This window comes from Canis lupus, chromosome 32 (genome assembly GCF_048164855.1).
Source record: "Canis lupus baileyi chromosome 32, mCanLup2.hap1, whole genome shotgun sequence".
Lineage (NCBI taxonomy): Eukaryota > Metazoa > Chordata > Mammalia > Carnivora > Canidae > Canis > Canis lupus.
This window is the reverse complement of record NC_132869.1, coordinates 13,515,262-13,533,044: the sequence shown is the minus strand read 5'-3', so window position 1 is coordinate 13,533,044 and position 17,783 is coordinate 13,515,262. Positions and strand designations below refer to the sequence as shown.

General features: G+C 44.9%; 2 protein-coding genes across 4 annotated transcripts in view; both read left to right on the top strand.

The window, feature by feature from the left end:
* Positions 1–4,636, top strand: part of TGM7 (transglutaminase 7) — a 28,115-nt gene extending 23,479 nt beyond the window's left edge. For both annotated transcript variants that reach the window (XM_072808370.1, XM_072808369.1), the window contains 4 exons: positions 643–969; positions 1,363–1,523; positions 3,897–4,030; positions 4,247–4,636. In XM_072808370.1, the coding sequence (XP_072664471.1) occupies positions 643–969; positions 1,363–1,523; positions 3,897–4,030; positions 4,247–4,406 (782 nt within the window). In that variant the 3' untranslated portion in view covers positions 4,407–4,636. The remainder of the gene's footprint in view (positions 1–642; positions 970–1,362; positions 1,524–3,896; positions 4,031–4,246) is intronic.
* A 6,032-nt stretch (positions 4,637–10,668) lies between these two features.
* TGM5 (transglutaminase 5) overlaps positions 10,669–17,783 on the top strand; it is a 31,114-nt gene continuing 23,999 nt past the window's right edge. The window contains exons 1-3 of one of the 2 annotated variants that reach the window (XM_072808962.1): positions 10,669–10,899; positions 16,617–16,796; positions 16,913–17,158. In XM_072808962.1, the coding sequence (XP_072665063.1) occupies positions 10,890–10,899; positions 16,617–16,796; positions 16,913–17,158 (436 nt within the window). In that variant the 5' untranslated portion in view covers positions 10,669–10,889. The remainder of the gene's footprint in view (positions 10,900–16,616; positions 16,797–16,912; positions 17,159–17,783) is intronic. The other variant, XM_072808961.1, reaches the window with a different exon arrangement.

Here is a 17,783-nt window from a genome sequence, read left to right as displayed (position 1 = left end):
AAGACTTGAGCATGTATTTTAGAAGTGAGGATGCTGGTGGGGGAAGAAGTATTCGGCTTTGATGATGATGACAGCAATGATGGTGGCAATACTGAAGACAAAGAACAACACTAGGTGCTTATATTCTGCAACTTATATAACTCAAATTTTTGGCAGCTCTAGGAGGCAAGGAGTTAGACCTCAGTTACAGATAAAAGAATGGAGGGGCATCTGGGTGGCTCAGTGGCTGAGCATCTATCTGCCTTTGGCTCAGGGTGTGGTCCCAGGGTCCTGGGATCAAGTCCTGCATTGGGCTCCCTGCAGGGAGTCTGCTTCACTTTCTGCCTGTGCCTCTGCCTCTCTCTGTGTGTGTCTCTTATGAATAAATAAATAAAATCTTCAAAAAATAAGATAAAAGAACTGAGTACCCAGAGATTAAGGAACTGTGCCTGAGCAAGGATTTGAACCCAGCACCAATCAAGCAACACCAATCCCCATGTTCTTAGCCATGATGCTATATCACCTCCTGATGCAGCTATTCACGTGGCTGGGGTTTTGGGAGGGGAGCTGTGAGTTTTTGGGGTAGCTTCTTTCCCCCAAGAAGGCCACTGCTCCTCTCAATCCCTCCTCACTGAAGGCTTTCCTGGTTCTTCTTTCTGCCAGGATCCCCCGAGGAGCGATCTGTGTTCATGAAGGCTTCCCGGAAAATGCTGAGCCCAAGAAGGGCCTCTTCTCCCTTCCTAGATCTGCTTGGGTCTAGGGGCTCTCAGGATCAGCCAGCACAGCTGCAGCTTCACCTGGCCAAGACACCTGAGTGGGGTCATGACCTGATGCTGAAGCTGCATGCCCGGAGGGTGCCAGACAGAGTCCATCCCCGGGGTCCCATCAGACTGGTGGTGCGCTTCAGTGCGCAGGCCCTATTGCACCAGGGTGACACCCGGGAACCCCTTTGGAGGCAAACAGTGCACTTGGACCTGGACTTTGGGGAGGGTGAGTATAGGGTAGGCCGGGAAAGGCACCAATAAGGATGGGAACTTTGGGGTCATAAACGAAGCAGGGATGGTTCAGCCAGATTACACAGAGATCCCGGCACCCCAACACACACACACACACACCAGACAGTGAAGCTGCTGTTGGCAGGAGATTGCATGCCATGTGCTGTGCCTCTGATACCATCCCACTAGGGGAAACATAGCAGTGACCCCTGGGGGCAGTGGGTATAGGGTAAGTACACTGCATCTCTCCCCCTCTCTGTCACACAAATATACTTGCACACACATATAGACTCACACGCATACTCTCTCTCACATATACACATATTCTCTCTCTCCCTGCCCCTCTCTCTTTCCTTCCAGACTCAAGGTGTCTTTTGTCTGTGCTTAGAGATACAGTGGCCGCTCTTGCTACCCTACGAAAATTATAGAAACAAGCTGACAGATGAGAAGCTGATCCGCGTGTCTGGCATTGCCAAGGTGGAAGATACGGGGAGGTCCATGCTGGTCCTAAAAGATATCTCTCTGGAGCCTCCCCACTTATCTATTGAGGTAAGGTGTCTGGACGGAGATGGAGCCCAGGAGTCCTCTAACTCACTCAACCCAGGGCCTTGGGCTACAGTGGTAAACAGGACATAGTCCCTGCCTCAGACACTAAATAGATGATTAAAGCACAGTACAATGCTACCTCATGCTCAGTGCAAAGTGCAGAACAGAGTGGAAGGCTCCCCAGAGAAGGTGACATTTTGTGGAGAATGCATAGGAAGACACTGTACAGACATGAGATGGAGATAAAGACATATTAAGTATTGGAAAGGCTTTGCAGAGACAGAGAGGAGAGGCGTAGCTGGGAGATGGATTAGAGGAATGAATTTGAGAAAAAGCACAAGTCAAATTCCAAAGGGACCTACAGATAATACAGGGGTGACAGGGAAGAGGGAGAACAAATGAAAGGTGAGTCTCTTTGAGTTCCAAGAGTGTGTGGCTGGCAAGGTCATTACGTGAGGAAGGAACACAGGTGGAAGAAAGGTCAATGGAGGGTAAAAGGGACACCTGGGTGGCTCAGTGGTTGAGCGTCTGCCTTTGGCTCAGGGAGTGATCTCAGAGTCCCAGAATGGAATCCCGCATTGGGTTCCCATGGGGAGCCTGCTTCTCCCTCTGCCTGTGTCTCTGTCTCTCTCTGTGTGTCTCTCATGGATGAACGAATGAATGAATGAATGAATGAATGAATCTTTATTAAAAATGGAGGGCAGAATTATTCTCCATCTCCTGTTACCAGGGTTTTTCTTCCCTCGAAGCCTCCTTTCCCCACCTGCCCCCCCAACCCATTCTGAAGGACTTGCCTTCTTCCTAATCCCAACCTGGCTTTGCACCTGCTGGATCTGTTAGCATACTCCACCTTCACCCAGAACAAGAATTGAGTGGCTCCACAGCATAAGCCGCCTGGCCACCTGACAGTTTTCACCTGGCCATGCTGGTGCTGAGGTGAGGACCCTGACTATTACCCAGAGCCCTGGTTACCAACAAGATCTGGTGTAGACATATCAGATGCCAAGTAGACTATTCATTGGTCCCCATTGGTAAAGGACTTGGGGATGATTTGTGTGACTATGAGGGATTCCAAAGACATTTTTACCTGTTTTATTTTGATGCCCTCATTAGAGTAAGAGATTTGTTTCTTTCATTTGAATTTTAGAGAAGTCAGTATGTATTCTTATTTTTCCTTGATTTTTCTTTTTGAGACAGAACATGCCCCAAGTATGATCTGGATGGTCAGAACTCATTTTATTTTTTTTATTTATATATATATATATATATATATATATATATATATATTTTTATTGGAGTTCGATTTGCCAACATATAACACCCAGTACTCATCCTGTCAAGTGCCCCCCTCAGTGCCCGTCACCCAGTCACTCCATCCCTCCACCCACCTCCCCTTCCACTACCCCTTGTTCATTTCCCAGAGTTAGGAGTTTCTCATGTTTTGTCACCCTCTCTAATTTTTCCCACTCATTTTCTCTCCTTTCCCCTACAATCCCTTTCACTATTTTTTATAGTCTCCATATGAGTGAAACCATATAATGATTGTCTTTCTCCAATTGACTTACTTTACTCAGCATAATACCCTCCACTTCCATCCACGTCAAAGCAAATCAGAACTCATTTTAGTTCAACATTTGTTTATCAAATTCCATCACTTGGCTGGCACTGAGCTAGTCATCAGCTCTAGAAGTGTGTAGGCTAGAATCCTTGTTTCCCACTCACAGGCCATGGCCATGCTGCCCTATGACACAGACCTCACATGGGATGCACAGAACACACCTGGAAAAACTCAGAATGTTTCTACTGTCAGAGCAATGTGGGGGAAAGAAAGATCCTGACGGGGGCCTGGGACATCTGGGTCAGGTCCTGGCTCTGCCATATCATGTGAACAATATCGCTTGGCCTTAGAACAATATCGCTGATAGCATATAGCTGGCACAAATGACACCACTTCTTACCCCACGCCTGTGTCAGACACTACTAATCAATCGTAACTCTCTCTGACTCTCAATTTGGCCTCGGGATCCTTTTCAACACACCATTTCTATTAGCCATGATTAACAGAGTAGAGGTGGCACTTAAGTTGAGATCTAATTGCCATCCTGAACTAGATGGTGGAGAGAGAAATAGATTTCAACTTGGTGTCAATTCCCAGCTGGTGGAGGCTTCCTGAAGCATTGTGACCTTCTAAGACAGGGCAGGATACATGTTAACCTTGAGTACTCTTAGCTCATGTTCTTCTCTCCCTGCAGCATTTTAGCACTAAGTGTTGACCATGCCTGGTGATCAACAGAGGGATGATGGAGTGAGATGACTGAACTGGAGCACAGAAATGAGGCCAGTTGCCCACAATATACCCACCTTTTCTCCACACAGGTGTCTAAAAGGGCTGAGGTGGGTAAGGCATTGAGAGTCCACATCACCCTCACCAATACCCTAACAGTGGCTCTGAGTAACTGCATGATGGTGCTGGAGGGAAGTGGCCTCATCGATGGGCAGATATACAATAAGTAAGTACTATGCTGGTCTCTGACAAGGGACATCTTGTGGGGTCCTAGGATGGTCTCCTGGATGGTGCCTACTTGCCACCACTTTCCCACCCTCCTTGGGGAAGGTTGAGCTTGGTGGTATTGAAGGGTGGGAGGTGCTTACCCACCAAGAGGTGAAACCAGATCATCCACTCCAGTAGTTGCTTAAGGCTCTAACAGGCTCTTTTTGACTTTCAGCATTGGGACTCTGGTGGCTGGACATACCATCCAAATTCAACTGGACCTCTACCCCATCAAAACTGGACCCCGCCAGCTGCAGGTCCTCATCAGCAGCAATGAGATCAAGGAGATCAAGGGCTACAAGGACATCTTTGTTGCTGCCTCCAGGGCTTCTTGAATCCCTCCTCACCTCTATGCCCTCCCAACACCCCAGCCCCTCCCTGAGCCCCACACCCCTCCTAATGCTCTCCTCTTCATCCCCCAGCCCCTCCCCTCACCCCACTCCTGATGCCCTTCCAGCCCCCTCACAGACCCACCTTGGTCTGTTCTGCTCTTCAATGTTCTGCATTGAAGGTGTAATGTTATCTTTGTTTTCTCTGTCCTCTTCCCAGCCTGCCTGGAGGCGAATGAAGCTCTATTAGAATCAGTGTGCATCTTGGGAAGAGACAATAAAAATGTCTTTATTCAACACCTGTGTTCTCTCTTCTGCACTAACAAGCTACTTATTGCTATTGGCTGGTCCTCTGGCCTGGCTGCCAGCTGTATTGGCTGAACACCCCCTCCCCAACCCCATCCCCATTCTTCCTATCTTCTCTCTCATGCTTTAAGGTCCCAACCACATAATAAGCCCAATATGATCCCCTCTGAATCAGCTTCTCTGGAATCAAGGATCCCAGGTCCCTCCATTTAAATAGTTTTAGCGAGCCTGCAGGCAGAGGCAGGAGAGGGGTCAGGGGAGGGTGGCCTGGGAGGACAGTGAATGTGCCTCCAGGAGGACTGGCCAGAGCTATCTAGCAGGACTTCTCTGCTGCTGCCTGAGAGCGTGGGAATGGCTGGGCAGGGCTCACTCAGAACCATTTGTACTCACTTTAGATAATTTAGAAAGAAAAGAAAAAATGAAAAGAAACAAAAGAAAAATTACCAGTAGCTCCCCATCTCAGAAGAAATCTCTGCTAACAGTTTGCCATTACTCTCCTGTTCTTTCCCTCACCATTCATTGTGCTTTTAAAAGTTATCATTACATGGTTATCCTTAAAAGATAAGAGATAACAAGTGCTAGTGAGGATGTGGAGAAAAAGAAACCTTCATGCACTGTTGGTGGGAATGCAAACTGGTGCAGCCACTATAGAAAAAGTAAGGAGGTTCTTCAAAAGTTAAATATAGAACTACCCTAGGATCCAGCAATCTCATGTTTGGTATTTATCTGAAGGAAATAATATTACTATATTGATATATCTTCACTCCCATGTTTATTGCAGCATTATTGACAATAGCCAAGGTATGGAAACAACCCCAGTGTCTGTCAGTGGATGAATTGACAAAGATGTCACATGCGTGTGCGCACAACACACACGTGCACATGCACACACACAAATATTATTTAGTCACACAAAAAAAGAAAGGAAATCCTTACGTTTACTACAATATGGATGGACTTCGAGGACATTATGCCAAGTGAGGGATAAGTCAGACAGGGAACAACAAATATAATATCACTTATATGTGGAGTATAAAAAAGCTGAACTCCTAGAAACAGAGAGTAAATTGGTGGTTACCAGGGGCTGGGGAATGGGGAGATGTTAAAGAATATAAACTTCCAGTTGGTAGACAAATAAATTCTGGAGATCTAATGGCATCGTGATTATAGTTAACAATAGTGTATTATAGACTGCAAACTTACCAAGAGAACAGATCTTAAATGTTCTTACCACAAAGGAGGAATAACTATGCCATGTGATGGAGGTGTTAGCAACACTACCATTTGTACTCACTTTAGATAATTTGGAAAGAATAGAAAAAATGAAAGAAACAAAAGAAAAATTAGTACAGTAGCGATCATCTTACCATTTATAAATGTAACAGATCAACATGTTGTATACCTTAAACTTACAAAATATCATATACCAATTATCTCTCAGTAAAAAAAAAAACCCTGAAAACACAGTTATCATAATAAATTGGCATATTTCCATCGTGGAAAATTTTGCAACTCCAGAAACGCAGAGAAAGAGAGCATCACCCTGCTGGTTTTCAGGCATGGGCCCTTCAGCCTTGCTGCCCCTCATTGGTTCTGCAGGTTCACGTGGCACCTCTCACCACCCTCTTTTCCCTTCTTCCTCTCTGTTTTTTTTTTTTTTTTTTTTTTTTGCTTTTGCAAGCTCCACCCTGTGTGCCAGCTGCGCCGGTCCCCACTGAGTGCCAAGGGCATTTCTGTGGGGCTCTGTCACTGCTGTGTTCCAGGTGGCTCCCACCCACCTGCGGGAGACTGGGGCTGGCTCCTATGGAAATCTGAAAACTTGCTCCACCTGCCAAGTGCCTCATGCCCCTTTGTTTAGTCATTGGCCCCCCTATCAGGTTGGTCTGAGAGTGTAAAACTCCTGGCTATGTCACTTGTGTCCCTGGAAGAGGAACAGTGGACAGGCTTCCTCTTGAGCCTTCAAGGGCCTTCGACAGGGGGATTAGCCACTTCTACCTTCCCAATCAACTTTTCAAATAATTTCCAGTCTCCTCACCCAAAAATTGGCTTTAAAAATTTTACTCTGTAGTGTTTTCTTTTTTTGTGTGTGTGTGAGCAAGCCTGTCTGGCTCCATTTCCCTACTTCAGTTGGACACGCTAGACCATCTCAAAGTCCCTTTCAATTCCAAAGCCCCTCAGGGTCCAGGGCACAGAGGTTCATGCCCCCTGCTGCAGATCACCTTCAGATTACATCCTGACTGACCCCACTTCACTGTCCTCACCCTCCCCTTGTCTCACAAACCCTGTGTGCTGGCCTCTCAGGCAGTGATGACCACAAATAAACTCTGAAAGAAATGTCTGAGATGTGGAGAAAGGGACACAAAGCAGGCCAGCCCCCAAGTCTCCTAATTGCAGGTCTTCCTCAGCAACCCCCCATGGTGTTCTGGAGATGATGGCACTCATGTCTTTTTGGCTGGTAGCTTTGGGGTCCATGCTGTTCAGCATCAATGTGTGATATAAAGCAAAGAGCTCTTGAGGCACCTGGGTGGCTCAGGCAGTTAAGTGTCTGCCTTAGGCTCAGGTCATGATCCCAAGGTCCCACGATCGAGCCCCACATCGAGCCCCACATTGGGCTCCCTGCTCAGCAAGTAGTCTGCTTCTCCCTCTCCCTCTGCCTACCACTCGTCCTGCTTGTGCTCTCTCATTCTCTCTCTTTTTCTCTCCCTCCAATAAATAAATGAAAATCTTTTTTAAAAAATAATAAAACTCTGGGCCAAGTCCTGGGTCCCTCCGATGCAAGACAATGCCAACAACAGTAGCAGAGCCCTCAAAGGGTTGCTGTGAGGATCAAATGAGTGAGTGCATCCCAAAGAGTTTTGTCATTCATGAAATACATCCATGTGCAGAGGTCTTCTGATCAATTTAATCACTTCTGCTGGGTGACTGTCTCCATTCCTGGTCATAGCAAAAGGGAGGAAGCAGAGGAACGTACCTGGATCTGTCAATTCAGGTTTCCTTTTACTATTGTCTGTGGGGAACCCCTTCCCTCCCCTTAGACCTGGGCACCCATGGAGCCATGAACCTTGAGTCTACAGATAAGGAAACTGGAATGTGCCTAAGGGCATACTGGGAATTCATGGTAAGGCCAGAATTATCATCCTAGTCTCTCTGAGTCTTAGAAATATCTGGAGGTATCCCATCTTGGGATAGCCGGCCCAGGAAGGTGGCAGGTGAGCCCTCACTTCCCTTCCTGGGTGTTCGAGTCTGTTCTGTGCCCTTCCCTTGCAGATCACAGCCCTGCTTCCCTCCAGACAGGAAGGTGCTTATCAACTCTGCTCAGCTTCCCTGGCTTTCTTCTCCTTCCCTTATCCTAGACCAAAGTACAAGCTGCTATGATCAGTGCTGCCTCTCTCCTGCAGCACACGCACCTCCACATACTCTCTGACTAATGTTTGTAGGAATCAAATGAAAAGCTGAACCTGTAAGTCGGCTCATTAGCCCAGCACTGTGAAATAGGCTGTTGTTGTCTCATGGCCACTGGAAACCTTCCTATTTGGCTACCCCACCTCTCCAGACCTATCTGCCCTCACTGCACTCACCATCCTGTCTCTCCTCACAATTAAGCTCTCCTGCCTAGGGCTCCTCCTCCTCCTCCCCCATACTAACCCATTTCCACTAATGTGGCAATAGTTTCAGGTATTTATCTACTTGTTCATGCATGGGTCATCTTTGAATTCATTCACTGCACTGGCCAGCAGATATGAACTGGAAAACTGCCCATCCTTCAGATAGTGCATTAAACACTTACACAGGACTCTAGAGTCTGACTGCATTCAAAATCTGGCTCCGGTAGTTCTTAGTGATCTTGGGAAAACTATTTAATGTCTTTAAGCCTCAATTTCCTCACCTGTAATAAAGAAACAATAATAGTACCTAACTCATGGGAATGGCAAGAAGATTAAGTGAGATAATACACATAAAGAATGTGAGGCAGTGTCTGGAACTGAAAAGATGTCGCTAGTCCCACAAGTAGTTTTACTATTAGACATTATCATTAGTAAGCCCTGGGGATATAATAATAAGACAGACATAAGCCATCCAGGGGGCTGGGGGAAAGTAGGTTAAGTATTTATAATGTTGAGTATGAGTTGGCTAGTAGGGAATGAAGAGGGATTGCCCCTAAATGCCTGTTGTGGTGGAGAGAGGGTGTTAGGAAGACTTCCTGGAGTGGCAGTGCTTGAGCCTGGATCTCAGAAAGTAGACAACTGAGAGAAGGACATTTCAGAAAGAGACTGACAGGTGCAAGAACACAGGTGCAGGAGAGCAGTTCTGCATCTGAGAATAGCAGGGGTTTGGTCTGAGTGGACTCTGATCCTGAAGGGCTTTGGAGATGATACTGAGAAGTTTGGACTTGACTGGATTTTTAAAAAAAGATTTATTTATGTGAGACAGAGAGGGAGAGAAAGCGAGGGGAGGAGAGATGGAGGGTCAGAGGGAAAGGAAGAGAGAGAATCTCAAGCAGACTCTTCACTGAGCACAGAGCCCCACGCAACGGCTCAATCCCACAACCCTGAGGTCATTATCTGAGCGGAAATCAAGAGTCAGATATTTAGCCAACCAAGCCACCCAGGCACCCCTAAAGGAGAGGGAGTGAGAACCTCAAGCAGGTTCCATGCCCAGTGTGGAGCCCCACACAGGGTTCTATCCCATGACCCTGAGATTACGACCTGAGTGGAAACCAAGAGTCAGAAGCTCAACCGACTGAGCCATCCGTGTGTCCCAACCCACTGCTGGATTTCAAGCCAGGAGTAACTTGACTGAATTGGCACTTCAGAAAAATCATGTTGATGGCTCATTTGGAAAAAAAGATGGGTGGGAGACTGATTGGGAGTTATCCAGGCAAGGGGGGGTGCTTCAATGAAGGCAGAGCCAAGGGCATAGGGAAGACGGGCTAATTTTAGGAGATATCAGGAGCTGGACTGGCAGGGCTCAGTTACTGATGGGCTAAAAGGGGTCAGGAAGACAGAGAAATTCAAGGTGGCACCCAGGTTTTTCCCAAAGTGACTGAGTGGGCACCATATTCACTCACCAAGACCAGAAATGCAGGAGAAATGGGAGAGAGGAGGCCTTCCATTCTGGATTGAAGGTGGGTGAGTGTGTGAGGCATGAATTATATATGTGCATGGATACACACACTATAAGAGCAGAATGTGGACAGGGAGAGTCGAAAATACAGGAGAGACAGTTGATGGTGGTGAGTGAGGTTCCTGAGGAGGAAGGTTAAAGGACGCAGAAAGCAGGAGAATGCAAGGAGAGGGGTCCCACAGGAGAGGAAGGCAATGTGGTGGTGGGGTGGAGGAGGGAGGGCTTTAGAGTATCCAGCCCACTCCCTGTAAAGAGCCCTTTCCCCTCCTTCCATCTGTCTTTTCCCATCTGTGCTTTCCTCCCTGCACACTCACTCCCAGGATGTGTGTTGTTCTTAATAGAATCAAGGTCACTCACTGGCATTCCCACCCTCTCACCTATTTCCAAAACTCCTCCATGAATTTTCCCAAGTTTTCTTCCTCTACTCCTCTTATTTGAGTTTTGCCTTCACCTGGCAGGTCTCACTCAACACACCAGCTCTTCCAAAAAAGGAATACCAAAAAATCATACCAACGGTGATCCAGAGTGGGTTTTAGAGTGGGTTCTATTTGCATTTGGTGTCTAGAATGTGACTTTTCAGGAAAAAAGCCAAGCAGAGTTCTAAGCTTGAGTACTCTCCCAGGCTCTCCCAGTTGCGAGCTGTAATCCTGGGACCCCGGTATTCTTTCCTGCAGGGGCAAAGCCCCCTCTACACCTCTGGGAGGTCCCATCCGTTCAGTTCTTCCACTTGGCTCCCCGACTATAGTACAGCACCTGCCATGGAATGCTGCATTGCCCAAGAGCTATCAAAAGCTCACATGGCATAAGGCTTTGAGAGTTCATTGGCCTCCACGTTTCATCCCAGACAAGCAACACTGCCAAGAAAAACCTGAAGGCAAGTGAGAAAACCAGTTGTGATCTGCCCAGTAAGCAGGTGGCAGTGCAGCAGCCACCCTGCCTTCTGTGTCTCCTGGAGTCTTGAGGATGGAAGGGGGAAAACACAATCCGGGATCAGTTTCCTGAAGCTCCACACCATCACGCTGTTCTGTGGGAGCAGTCCAGAAACCAGGGGCAGCCACCATGGAGCAAGGTAGGAGAGGCCCACAGCGTTGCTAGAGCTGAGGGAGAAGGAAGACATAGAGACTGGAGGAAGTCAAGAGGAGAATGGATTCAGAGGAAGAAAGGAGTAAATAAAGAACTGAGGCAGAAAGAGTAGAAACCCAGAAACCTCAGAATCTAGTGGTAGCCTGAGACCCAGGAGGCAAGGTGGAAACTGACTGATAAACATAGCCAAACGGCTGTGGACCAGCATGCCTACTTCTAGAACCCAGTGGGATGGGGCAGGGCCAGGGCCAGGGATTAGTGGGTCAGGGATCCTGTCCTCTGCCACTTACTGACTCTTTGACATTTAGCAAGTCACTTCTTTAGTTCCCAGCCCCCATGCCCGAAACATGAAGGGGGTTGGACAAGACAATCTTGAAGTTGCCTTTCAGCTCCAAAATCCTCTGTATCTTCATATCTTCTCTTTTACCCCCACTTCAGAGGGTCTGTTCCTCATTTTAGCTAATCTTCCCACCACTGATCTCTCTATATCAGCTCCCTCCCTAGAGAGCCAACTATGAAGAGTAAATGGTTATTTGAAACCATTTATAAGAATGAACTCAAAGCTCTATAAATTTAACAGCCTCACCTTCATTTACTATTATTTGTGTTTAAATTTTTATAAGTTTTACATACACAAGAAATACATGAATACATAATTGGAGTAAATAAAACAATAATTACAGATAAGGCTACAGTCCCTGACTGCCACCCCCAATGCCAGCCTCATCTTGAGAAACCACTGTGGTCATATTTAAGAGAAACTATTGTTACTAGTCTTTTGTCTACATATTTATATTTATCTATATATATATCATCAGTATAAGACTAGCTTGTTTTTGGTATATCATAGTATCATCACACTGTACATCTTTTTCTACAACTTGATTTTTTTTTCTCACTTAACAGTTTGTGTTGGAGCTCTACCCATGCCAATCAGTACCTATAAATCTACCTCAAAATTTTCCACTTTGCAAAGTATTCCATAGTATGGGTGTAAGTAATTTGTCCAGTACCACTTTTTAAAAAATATTTATTTATTTATGAGAGAGAGATCAGGGGGAAGGTCAGAGGAAGTGAGGAAGAAGATTCCGCACTGAGTGCAGAGCCAGCTGCAGGGCTAGATCCCATGAGCCTGAGATCAAGACCTGAGCCAAAAGGAGGAGCTGAATGCTCAACAGACTGAGCCACTCAGACACCCCTATCCAGTCCCATTTTGATAGGCATTTAGGTTTCCATTTTCCAGTTATATAAGTAGTGTTGCAGGGCACATTCTTATGTATGCCTCTGTACTCAAGTGGGAGTGTCTCTCTAGGATAGATACTGAAATCAATTACTTTAAAAATTCTTCCTACAATTTCCTTTCTATTTCCCTGATCATTTCACCCCCTTGTCCCCTCACATCAAGAACAAATATACTCAATAGTAAATGTACTTCCTATTTGAACATCTGTCTGGGATGAAGAATAATCCCAGAATTATAGGCAGAGGTTAACTTGACCTATGATGTATCCAGAGGATGAGATCTGGTTCCAGTGCTTGCTGGCAGGCAAATGTTGCCATACCTGTTGAGTATTATGGGTCACATGATAACATGAATTGGAGCCAGTTAGTGATCTCTGTCTAGTCAACTGGTCTCCAAAAGGAGTGAGCTTTTTTTTTTTCTACTACTAGAGGAAAGCCCAGATGACAGTGGGCTGGATGTCCTTTCTGAACATGAGTGAAGACCAGCAATGGGCAGCAAGCATTACATAATGGAAACAGCACAGAACTTGTGCCAGTAATCCTAGGTTCAAGCTTAGATAAAACATTTAATCTGCCTGAACCTTGTTTCCTCATCTTCAAGTGTAAATGACATGACATTTCATCCCTCACATCAAGAACAAATATACCCAATAGTAAATGTACTTCCCATTGTGGTGAGGGTTCAATAAGATAAAGTGCCTAGGATGGTACCCAGCACATAGTAGATAGGCTTTCAGTGAGGTGTTGGTTGAATTTGAAATAAGTGCAGAATGATTCTGCAAAAGATAGAGATTTCTGTTCAAATTAACAAACATCTTTTTCTTTTTGAGATTTTAATTAGTTATTTTACAGAGAGAGAGCAGAGGGAGGGGAAGATGGGGAGGGAGAAGGAGAAAGAATCTCAAGCAGACTCCATGCTGAGCTTGGAGCCAGACGCAGGGCTCCATCTCACAATCCTGAGATCATGACCTTAGCCAAAACCAAGAGTTGGACACTTAATCAACTGAGCCACCCAGGTTCCCCAACAATGTTTTAGTACCTACAGTGTCCTGATCATTACACTTATATTTCTTTTATAAGAAACCTCATACCCATTAGTAGTCACACCTCATTCCCACCTCCTCCTAGCCACTGACAAACCCTAATCTACATCTATCTCTATGGGTCTACCTATTCTGTATATTTCATACAAAGTGAATCATATAATATGTGACCTTTTGTGTCTGGCTACTTTCACTTAGTGTAATGTTTTCAAGTTTCATCTATATTATAGTATATTCAGCATTCCTTTTTTGTGGCTGAATAATATCCAATTTTATGGATATACCACATTATTCATCCAGTAATTAGTTAATAGTCATTGGGTCGTTTCCATCTTTTAGCTATTATGAATAATGCTACTATCAACATTCATGTACAGATTTGTGTGAACATGTTTTCAATTTCTTGGATACATACCTAGGAGTGGAATTGCTGGGTCATATGGTCATAGAGATGTCTATTTTTGACATTTTGAGGAACTGCCATACTGTTTTCCAAAGTGGCTGCACCATTTTACAGTCTCACCAGCAATGTATAGGGATTCCAACTTCTCCACATCCTCATCCAACACTTGTTATTTTCTTTCTTATTATTAGAGCCATCCCAGTGGGTGTGAAGTGGTATTTAATTTGCATCTCCCTAATGATTTATGATATTTAGCATTTTTCATTTGCTTATTGACCTTTTGCATATTTTTTTTTTTTGGAGAGATGTCTCTTCAGATCAGTTGCCCATTTTTTATTTGGGTTATTTTTTTGGCATTAGGTTGGATAAATTCTTTACATATTCTTGATACAAGTCCCTTATCAGATATATGATTTACAAATATTTTCTCTCTTTCTATGGGTTGTCTTTTCACTTTATTTTTTCTTTTTTTAATTTTTATTTCTTTTTCTTAAATTGAGATAAATTGAGGTATTTTTTCTCTTTTCACTTTATTGATGATGTACTTGAAACAAAAAGTTATTAATTTTGATGAAGTCCAATTTATAGTTTTTCTCTTTTATTGCTTGTGCTTCTATTGTCATATCTAAGAAATCATTCCCTAGTTCAAGATCACGAAGATTTACCCCTATACTTTCTCCTAAATGTTTTATAGTTTTAGCTCTTGCATTTAAACCTTGATTAATTTTGAGTTCATTATTGTATATGGTGTGAGGTAGGGGTGCAACTTCATTCATTATAAGTGTATAGAAATATAATTAATTTTCATATATTAATATTGTATTCTACAACCTTGGTGAATGTGTCAACTAGTTCTAGTTTGATGTGTGGATTTGTTAGAATTTGCTATACTCAAAATCATATGTTAATAAAGATAATTGTACTACTTCTTTACAATGTATATTAGCTAGAACCTAAAGTACAGGGTTGACTAGATGGAGAGAGAGGGGAGACTACCTTATCTTGTCCCTAATTTTAGGGGAAGTATCTAGTCTTTCACTCTTAAGTATGGTTTTGGCTGTGGATTTTTCATAGATACTCTTTATCAGGTTGAGCAAGTTTACTTATTTTCCTAGAGGCAGTTTGCTTGTGTTTTTATTATGAGAGGGTGTTGGATTTTATCAAATGCTTTGGTTTATATTTCTTATAATCTACATACAGCTGAGACAAAACAGCTAGGCCTCTATCTTCATTGGTAGAAGACATCTTATGGTGGAAGGCAGGTAAATAAAAAAAGAAACTACAAAAATATCTGAACATCTCTAGCGGATCCTGAAATTAGTAGGCTTTCAGTAAAAGTTTGTTGATAAAAATGAACAAATGAGCATGATATTAACTCAATGAAGCTATTAAGTTTCTCTGTAAGTGATGCAGTTAAGTACTGTAGGTCAATGGGAGATGGGAAGAAGCAGTGGGTCAACTGGAACAGGCCTCATGAAAGAGATAGGTCTTCACCAGGCCTTGGAGGACAAGGTGGAATTCAGTGAGATATTTGGTTAGGACAGATGGAATGAGAAGGCATTCTAAGTTGGGGTTACAGCAGGATCAAAATACATGGAAAAGTAAGGCTACCATTTGCTTGAGGACAGATTGGCTATAGGAGAGGGCCCATGCTGGGAGTGGTATGCAGGGAGAATTCAAGAGTAGGTGAAGACCAGGTGTGGAGGGTCATAAATATCAGATTAAGGAGTGTACCTTTTGTATCATAGGCTGTGGGATATATCAGAATTTTTAAAGCAAAAGGATGGAATGATCAAATTGTCTTGAGGAAAGATAATCTGATGATGTGTTAGGAGAGGTGGTGTAGGAAGCAGGAGGCCTGATGGAGGCTGTTATGGTCACAAGGTGTGAAGCGAGGAGCTCAGAATTATGTAAATGTGGAAATGGACAGGGGGACACCGGAGATATTTTAATGGGGTAAAGGGACTTGTCCACACATGAATGGATAAAGACTCAGAAGGAGATGGGTGAGCAATTGTGCTTTAAATGTTGTGAGTCCAGTGGCTCTGGGACTACTGTAAGGCCATGGTCAAACATGGAGAAGTCAGAAATAGAGCCTTTCTCAGGGAGACACACTTGGAGAACAGTGAGATCAATCTGTGTTTTATTAAAAGCTCCAGAAGGCTGGGAATGGGCCTCTCTTCTTCTCCTCCTCCTCCTCCTCCTCCTTCTTCTTCTTCTTCTTCTTCTTCTTCTTCTTCTTCTTCTTCTTCTTCTTCTTCTTCTTCTTCTTCTTCTTCTTCTTCTCTTTTAAGATTTATTTTTATTTAAGGAGGGGGAGGGGCAGAGGGGGAGAGAAAGAAGGGAATCTCAAGCAGACTCCCCACTGAGTGTGGAGCTCTATGAGGCCCTTGATCTCAGATCATGACCTGAGCGGAAACCAAGAGCTGGATGCTTAACTGACTGAGCCACCCAGGCACCCCTGGGAGTGGGCCTTCCTTTGACTATCCTCAGCATCCCAGCTTGCAGGGCCTTAAGAACATGGCATTAGTGGTGGTCAGAGAGTCAGCAAATTGCTGAGAGCTTAGCAGCTAACTACCAGATTAGCAGGCTGGTATGGGGGAAAGTGAAACTGTTAACTCGAGTCCAAAAACTGAATGCTGGAATGAATCTGGAGACATGGTAGGCTGAAGGGAGCAATCAAACTTGGCCAGGACTACAGAAGAGGTTGGACAGAGGCAGAAAACCATGCACCACTAGGAGGGTATAAAACAGGATTGGGAGAGAGGGTCACAGAAGCAAGGAAAGGAGGAAAGAAGGAAGTAAGAAAGAGGCACTTGCATGCATGGAGCCTCATTTAATCCTCATACCAACCCTGTAAGGCTAGTATTATGGATTATGTTTTACTGACTTGGAAACTGAGGCTCAGAGAGGTCACGTTTCTTTCTCAAGTTTGTACAATTAATAACTGGTAGGCAGGATCGGACAGGCTCCATAATCCTGCCCTTTCATATGCCCCTGGCTGCCCTATTGCAGGGCTGGAGGTGGCCCTCACAGACCTCCAGAGCGCCTGGAACAACATGCAGCACCACACAGAGGAGATCAGCTCTGAACGACTCCTTGTTCGCCGGGGCCAGGCCTTTAACATCACTCTCTACTTCAGGAACCGGGGCTTCCAGCCAGGCCTGGACAATGTCATCTTCATGGCTGAAACTGGTGAGGACCTCCGAGGGGTCTGTGTGTGTGTGTGTGTGTGTGTGTGTGTGTATTTAGATAGATTCTGGAGGGTTGAGAGGTTACTGATGATAGCCTCAGTTCTGCTTACCTCCCAGGACCCCTACCAGACCTGTCCAACGGGACTCGAGCCCTGTTCAGCCTGACAGGTCGCCATGGCCCCAGCCCGTGGATTGCCTTGCTGGAGACCAACGGGGCCAGCTCCCTGGTGGTGAGCCTGTGCGCTCCTCCCACGGCAGCTGTGGGTCGGTATCTCTTGAAAGTTCACATTGACTCTTTCCAGAGGTCCGTCACAGCCTACCAGCTTGGGGAGTTCATCTTACTCTTCAATCCCTGGTGCCCAGGTAAGGTGGAGTGCCTACATGTGGTATTTTCTCTTTGCCCCTTTATCAGTGCCACAGAGGGCCAGGCTCAAGGATTTCTAGACCTCTCTTCCCTGGCTACCAGAAACCTCCCAACTGCCTGCACTCAGCATCTACTCCCAACCACCAACAGGGCAGGAAGAAGTTGCTATTTATTCACTTACTTAGAATTTAAAAAACATGAGCCAAGTTATCTTTATTTAAAAAAAAAACACTATTATAGGGGCACCTGGGTGGCTCAGTGGTTAAGCAATTGCCTTTGGCTCGGGTTGTGATCCTGGGGTCCCCAGATTGAGTTCCGCATCAGGCTCCCCAAAAGGAGCCTGCTTCTCCCTCTGCTTGTGCCTCTACCTCTCTCTCTGTCTCTCATGAATAAATAAATAAAATCTTAAAAAAAGAAAACTATAAAACTATTAAAAATGTTTGACCACTATTAACATCTACCTTTACCATACATTTTTTTAAAGATTTTATTTATTTACTCATGAGAGACACAGAGGCAGAGACGTAGGCAGAGGGAGAAGCAGGCTTTTCGCAGGGAACCTCATATAGGACTTGATCCTGGGATCCTGGGATCACATCCTGAGCCAAAGGCAGACACTCAACC